Raw genomic sequence first — 7,844 nt, forward strand, 5'->3', positions numbered from 1 at the left:
CCCCCCTGAGAGCCGCCTGAAGGCCACCCGAGAGCCGCCTGAAGGCCACCTGAGAGCCGCCTGAAGGCCACCCGAGAGCCGCCCTAAAGCCACCTGAAGGCCGCCTGAAGGCCACCTGAGAGCCGCCTGAAGGCCACCCGAGAGCCGCCTGAAGGCCGCCTGAGAACTGCCCGAAAGCCACCCGAGAGCCACCTGTAAGCCCCACCCTCTCAGGTGCAGCTGATGAAGCCAATCAGGTGGAGCAGAACTGCTGCAGAACCACTGCTGGTGCCATCAAACTATGCTAATGGTAATCATTCTTAAACTCAATTTGATTTCTAATGATCTTCCTCAAACATCCACCCTTAGGGAGGTCTTCACTCCAACTTTGGATACCTCAGCTACAAATCCATCAGACCGTCCTGAACCCAGCCAAAGAGTGAGAACATGGGGGCTTCTACTGTCTTACAGTGGGTCCACAAAATTCTTAACAGCCTTCAGAGATAATAAAAAGAAACCTTGTAGTCCGTAAGCAGGTCCTGGGAGTCCTTCAGGAGGTTCCATTAGTCATGGGTCACTGAAACAGTTTTCTCCAGGTGTCCTTGAGTGTCGAGGAAGTCTAATCTTAAGAGATTTTACACGATCACTGAGGTATCAGATCTTGAGCAATCCCCAGTGGTCTTTGCAAAATACCAGTTTTTGAGGGATTTTAGAGGGTCCTTGAGCAGGTTCTTCTGAAGACGAGGGTCCTGGAGTCCTTGAGAGGATCTCTGAATCGATTACCTGCAGCGTTACTGAATCTCCATGTAGTACAGAACACCGCTGGTTTCAAACACAGGTAAAACTGCTGACCTGAACTATTTTTATATGATTTTAGAATGAAGCTAACAGCCAATTAGAGAGCAGGATTTCTATGAGGTCATCGTCAGAGAGCTTTACCTAAAACAGGGATGCTCTCTGACCCCGTCATTAATCTACCGATCATCAACACCGCAGCACTCACCTGTGGTCTTACTGAGGTACCTGAGGACGGATTTGATCGCTGCTCTGATCAGAACCATAATGACGCCACACACTCACACCCACACACACTCACACACTCCTGAGGCTGCAGCAGAGAGAAACCGAGCCGGCGAGCAGCAGCAGCAGTAATGCAGCTCGACTCGCTGCGACGCTGTTCTCCTCCCACTCCTCTGCCCCCTCCTCTTCACACACACACACACACCGGCCACGCTGGCAGCGAGCCAGTGCACGTGTGCGCCCTTCATGAGTGTCACCAGGTGATGAAGGTTACCTGAAACACTGCGTGGACGTGTTGCTTTGAAGATGAAGGGAAAGTGTGTGTCTGATGTGAGGCGGATTGTCTTTATTCTCTGTGAGGACAGCTCAGACTGAGGGACATGATGAAGAAAGAGGACAGACTCCTCCTCAGGGATTATTAGACAATGATGAACAGTGAAAACAGAAAATGTGGACACATTTCAGCCGTTGTTTGAGACATAAAATAAGTCCTTTTGTTTCATTTTAATTCTTTTGTAGTCACATTTTGTGTCTTTGCAGCCACTTGTGTTTCTGTTTGTTTTGCATCTTCTTCCAATTATTTCAACATTTCTCTGTAGTTCATTTAGAACTTTTATAGTTAATTTTAATATGTTTACGATCATTTATTCCTCTGTGTATTAGTAGTTTTTGTCTTTGTGGCCACTGAAGCACCATTTTCCTGCCGATTTACTGCTTCCTGTCATGAGAGGTGGGCGATCATGTAATCTGTGTGTGTGTGTGCTCATTTGGTTAATGTATATGTGTGTACACACATATATATATATATATATATATATATATATATATATATATATATGATGTACATAGTGTTTTCTTTTTCATCTCAACCTGTCTGTATTGAGCTGCAGTAACGTGCAAATTTCACCAGGTGGGATCAATAAAGTTTATCTTATCTTCTCTTATTTGTCTTTTAGATGGAGTTTAATAAAGCTCTCAGAGAGTAATCACTGGAAGCGCATCTACAACTGACTGATTCAAGATGGCTGCCACATCAAACTGGCTTGAACTCAGTTTGTGTTACAGACCCTGGGCTCAGATTTGCTGTGGTAGTAGCTGAGAGTCATTCCCAACATGCTGCCACCCGAACAGACGGCTGAGATCTTTGTTTCAAACTCTGGCGGGTGATATGCATTCCTTCATTAAAAGCTACTTTTGATTATTTTAAGTCATTTTGTGTGTTTTACCGTTTTGTGTTTTGCTTTCTGTTGTTGTTTTGAGTCCTCTTTTTTGCATCTTTTTATCCTTTTTGTGTCTTTGGATCATCTTTAAGGTTGATTACATCTTTATCAGTTTAAAACTTTCTGTTTCTGTTGGTCTGTTTGCACATTTTGGTTCTTTTTAAGTCATTCTGTATTTTTTTGTTGCTGTTTTTTGTGTTTCTTTATGGTCATGTTGTATCTTTTTGTCGTTCTCCTGATTCTGCCCCTCAGCGTATTTAATTTGTGTTTCTTACTTCACTCAGACCTTAAAGATCTGGTTCTCTCTGTGGCCGACCCTGCAGCCTTCTCCGTGGCGTCTTCATATTTTCTGTATCACCAGTCCGGTTGTTGACCTTGTTCACCTTCATCACCAGTGACAAACTGGGACGGTTCCAGCCTGTAATTGTGTCGACTGCTGTATGTGGGCCACGTCGAGAAGCTAATTACCGTCTTCAAGGCTGACAGCCTCTCTGTCTGTTCATCTTCTCCTCCACACGGTTTAATTAGTTTCAATAATTAGACACCAACTAGGCCACGATACCATTATGTCGCACTGATAGATTAAGTCCCAGCAGGTTCTAATCTGGACTCTCACTGCTGTCCAATCACTAGGCAGGGCTTTACACCACCAAAATGGAGTTCAATACTCCAACCATGACTGAATGTTGTTCCTAACAGGTGTGGTTCACCTGGACCACACGGCTGATATCCAGGTGGAAGTGAAGCCTCCAGTTAGCAGCTGCTGTGGCCATAAGGCCTGTTCATCTGTTCCTACAGGAATTAGCCTTTAGCGTAGCGTATGGAGCTGCAGCTAATCCCCACACACACGTACTTCACAAGCAGATTACACACAGAGGAGGTCATTAAGGGAGCTGGTGTGTTTTTTCTGAGAATAACAGCTGACTGAGGCTGTGATGCATTATTGATCACACAATCACCACAAAGAGGGAGAGGGTGTTAACAAAGATCTGCAGGCAGAAAGCTTTAATATTCTGATTCAAACATGAAGAAACTGGGAGGCGAACGCTGTGTTCAGCACCGGACTGAACTGGGTCATCGTACACAAGCAGACCTGAATATAAACCAGTCATGTGGTCAATAACAAGTGTTTCCTGACAAATTAAACAGAAGGCACAGGCCTGCTGGGATCAAACTGATGAAAACAAAAATAAATCTCACTTAGAGGCGTCCTAATCTGGTTAAATTAAACCAAATATACTCAAATTTAATTGTGAATTAAAAATATTTTGAATGGTATGAAAAATGCAGCTAATAATTATAATAAAATACATTTACTTTGACTTTTCCTTCATTCCACAGAGCAAGAACCTCTAATATTTCATGCCTTTTATTGCTGGCTTCATATTTGGGTTATTTTCCATCTTTGTGTGTTTTAACTCTCAGCTGTCATCATCTTTGTAAAAACGCTCAGATGTCCCAGAAAAAGAAGGTCCTTGAAAGCAGCAGACAGTGCTGTAAATCCATGCTGGACTTTCCTACAATAACACCACCATCAGAACCCCGATCCAAGCCCGGACCATCCCAGAACCATCACCCCTGTTTGTCTTTGGTCCATTTCTTCCAACAAAGATCGGGAACACTGATCCATCTAATCCAGGTCTCCTCTGTGTGATAACATCCAAGATGGAGCCTAAAGAAGTTGGACCGCCTCTGGACCGGGTTAACATCCTGATTCTTTTCTGCTCAGGAAAGCTTGTGACTATAACTCTGGATCATTGAACTTGACAAAGGTTTCCTGAAGTAGTTCTTTGTCCAAAGACTCATTGATACTTAGACCAAATCTATGGCTAAAATAAATGTAAAATGTACTGAAATCCAAGATTAGATGTAAACAAACAGAATGAAGTTGGTGTAATAAGTTCATTATCTACAGTAAGATAGAAAGAAATGTAAATAAAGGATTTATTTATCGTGCTTCTCTGAGCGTTCATTTATATTTCCCTTTGTGTTCTGGTTTGTCTTTTTCTGGTCTCGGTCTATAAAGTCCCATCTTAAATATAGTACAGTAGCTCCAGCCTTACTGGTTTGGACGAGTTCTGGTCCGGCTCTAAGAGGGTTAAAATGGTCCTTGGCATCATTGGACGACACAAACTGATTCTAAACAATCCAAAATGGAGGGTCGTCACCACTGAGGAAATCAGAGGAACAAACCAAGTCAGCTGGGGTTTTTTTTTGGAACCACACTAAGTTAACCGAAGAAAGACTAACCATTTGGTGCCACAAAAACAGACCAACTAAAACCATTTAGGGCCCAATAGGGACGAGCCAGGACACCTTGGACAATCTGGAACAATCTGGGACAATCTGGGACCTGCAACAATTCCAAGTAGAGCCAAGAAATCTTGGATAGCACCACTTGAAGAGTTTGGGTCGTAAAGCAGCCAGCCAGGTTATTTTGGACAAACGAGCTAAAAGAAAGTTAGGATTCCGTTGGACCATTTAGGATGCTGGTTGGAACCAAACTGGGCTGAAAGACAAATAATGGCAACACTGAGGATCGAATGGTGTCAAAAGGGGTCAAAGGGAAGAACTAAGGACAGCCAGGACCAAAGTGGGCCGATCAGATGAACAAAAACATCTGGGAAGAGGTGGAACGAGTGACGAGGACTCCAGGTGAAGGACGAAGCAGCAGCAAGCTGAAGTTCTACCAGAACGTCTTACCAGCAGCACTATGAGGGAAAAGTTGAACTCAGAATTTCAAGCAGTACCTTTCTGCAGAAGAGGCGTGGTTATCAGAGCTTCCTGTTTGGACCGTCTTCCTCGGCGGCGCCTGAAACAGAAGAATCTGGGCCTCTTGGTGGGCTGGTAGCGGTACTGTGGTGGCACCTCTGGCTCCTTGGGGGGAGCTGTGACGCTCAAAGGGGAGGGGACAGGTAAGGCATAGCCGGGGCGAGGTTCTGGTGATGGGGGACAGGAACTAGTTCGGCGCCGATGGGTGAGGACGGAGCAGGACGGGCGCTGCACCTGAAGGGATGGGAACTGCATCTGGGGTTTCCCACGAGCTTCTGGGGTGAGGAAGAACTTCCCATGAGCCTCGGAGCCAACATGGGGGTGCAGTGGGAGTTGCCAGGGACTGTTACCTGGACTCTGAGGTGGGAGGGGCTTTCTGTCCCCTGAGGGGGACCCCGGCCTGTTTGCTCGGTTCAGGCCCAGCATGGCGTTTTGCTGCTGATGGATTTTGGCACTGAGCAGGCGCCGCCTCAAGCTGCCCTCCGTTTTGGGTTGGAGGACGGCCATCTTGCCTGGAAGCAGCTCATCTCGCTCTTCATCAGGACCCCTATTCCAGCAGTGTGCTGTCACGCCAGGCCCCGCCCCCTCACCGCTCAGGCATTCCACGTATGAAATCATCTTGTTGTGAGCGATGGACTGTTCAGCTCCTCTTCAGACCGTTTCCAGGTCGGTTTGTTGTTTGAACAAAACTCCAACAACGGTTCTGACACGTCATCATACAGATCCGGAAAAGTTTGGATCTTACAAACCCTTCACAATAAAAGTCCCAGAGATACCAAGTCTTTTCCAAATCCTTCACAATAAAGGTGCCAGAGATACCAAGTCTTTTCCAAATCCTTCACAATAAAAGGTCCCAGAGATACCAGGTCTTTTCCAAATCCTTCACAATAAAGGTGCCAGAGATACCAAGTCTTCTCCAAATCCTTCACAATAAAGGTGCCAGAGATACCAAGTCTTCTCCAAATCCTTCACAATAAAGGTCCCAGAGATATCAAGTCTTCTCCAAATCCTTCACAATAAAAGGTCCCAGATAGATTGATGAATTAAAAAAGGGTTTTGTAACTCTGTAGCAGAAGAGTAATGTCAGGCCTTCAAAGTAAAAGCAGAATAAAGGTGTTTCTTTCAGGATTTCAAAGTAAATGTTTAAAGAGTCTTCAGTCTTTTTATCTTTTAGAGAAAAAAAGTTCAGTTTTCAAAAAAGCAAAAAGCAAAACATTTTCATAATAAAAGCTCAGAATCGGGTTCAGGTTGGGACTCAAACCTCTGCAGCTTCACGTTCCTCCGGTTCCTCCAGAACCCAGAACCTTGGTCTTCTCCACAGGTCCAGAACATGTTGACAGCGTTGTGCTTCCTGTCCTCTCTGGGTTTAATCTGCTCACGGGGATTATCCAGGTCCACAGATGGCTGGTGTCAGGTTTTCACCTGGACACCAGAACCACGTGTTGCTGAGTTCCTGTGACGGTTCTGGACCTCAGGAGGTCAGAGTCCATCAGAACTTACCGAAACCTCCACAGCTTTCTGATGGAAACACACAACAAGTTCCAACACGGATTAATCCTCTGCTGCAAACACACCGACAACTAAAGTCAGGCAGCGTCTGAGGATTACCGGGTCTTTAACAGACTGGGTTCATGGAAAAATACAAGAACAGAAGCAGCAAAATGAAAAAACTCACTGATTCATTTGTAAATATGACGACAAAGAAACATAAAAGATGTAAAACTCTTTAAAGGAATAAAAAAAGTCAAAGAAAAAACACAAAACAGGGAAGAAAAATAACCAGAAAAGACAAATAATGAAAGATTTAAAGAGCTAAAGGAAGAAGAATGAGCTCATTATTACAGAAAGGACACACTGAGGGTGTTTATAATTATTAACATTTGGGCCTTAAATTCTACAGTTTATTTTATTTGCAGATGAAATTTTCTGTTTAAAAACAGAACAAAGTTTGTGAGACGTTTAAATTTAAAGATAAGAAGTTATTTATTGACTGAAATAAAACTAAATTCAGGATGTTTAGAAACAGAAAAAAGATCATTTATTTTAGGCTTTATCTTTGAACATAAACCTCATTAAAACAGATGCAGTGTTTAAATGTTTTCTTTTCTGAGTTATTCTCCAGACGTTTGGAGAAACGTGGGACTTAAACTAAACTTTTGTTTGATTTAAGTTATGTTAGAAAACAAAGCAAATCTGCTCATCAAGTCAAAAATATTCAAATTTAAACTTTCAGCCATCTTAGTTTAGTACAAAGCTAAAAAATAAAAGTTTTTCTAATTCGAGGATCAGTTATAAATCTGATTTTTAAAGCTGATGAGTTATAAAACCACCTGGACGGTTTAAAGACAGATGAGATGAACTCTGGATTAATAATGATGTCGTTGTTTGGTGTCAGAAGGACCAGATGTTTGCCAGATGTTTGGTTATGCAGGAAGCATCAGGTCTTCGTTCTGTTTAACTCATATTTATGTCCTTTTATCAGATTAACGCTCATTTATAAAACTGGACGACTGAAACAAAAAACTACAGAAAATTAATGAATGAAAACAAAATAAACGAACAGTAACAGTTGTTACAGAAAAACAAACAAACAGGTGACCCATGCAGAAACCCAAACAACGGTCCTCCTGTCAGTCCGGCTGGTTCTGACCCGTTTCATAAACCCGGTCAGGGTTCTGTCTCAGTCCTCCAGAGAAACTTCTGCTGATGGACGTCCTCTGAGAGACAAGAACCCAGCTGAGAACCCTCCAGAACCAGAACCAGGAGAGAGAACCGTGGGGTTCTGTCTGTCCATCCATCCATCTGTCCATCCATCATCCATCATCCATCCATCTGTCCATCCATCATCCATCA

The 7,844-nt window shown here is 43.5% G+C and overlaps 1 protein-coding gene across 5 annotated transcripts in view; it reads right to left on the bottom strand.

Annotated features, from left to right (window-relative positions):
* nhsl1a (NHS-like 1a) overlaps positions 1-7,844 on the bottom strand; it is a 52,898-nt gene that overhangs the window by 26,867 nt on the left and 18,187 nt on the right. Inside the window, exon 1 of one of the 5 annotated variants that reach the window (XM_017434553.3) lies at positions 4,970-6,194. The exons of 1 other annotated variant lie outside the window; for it this stretch is intronic. In XM_017434553.3, the coding sequence (XP_017290042.1) occupies positions 4,970-5,609 (640 nt within the window). In that variant the 5' untranslated portion in view covers positions 5,610-6,194. Of the gene's footprint in view, positions 1-982; positions 1,654-4,969; positions 6,214-7,844 lie in introns of those variants that run through there. 3 more of the 5 variants (XM_017434554.3, XM_017434558.3, XM_025010173.2) reach the window with 3 other exon arrangements.

Source organism: Kryptolebias marmoratus, linkage group LG23, assembly GCF_001649575.2.
Source record: "Kryptolebias marmoratus isolate JLee-2015 linkage group LG23, ASM164957v2, whole genome shotgun sequence".
In the NCBI taxonomy this organism is placed as follows: Eukaryota; Metazoa; Chordata; class Actinopteri; order Cyprinodontiformes; family Rivulidae; genus Kryptolebias; species Kryptolebias marmoratus.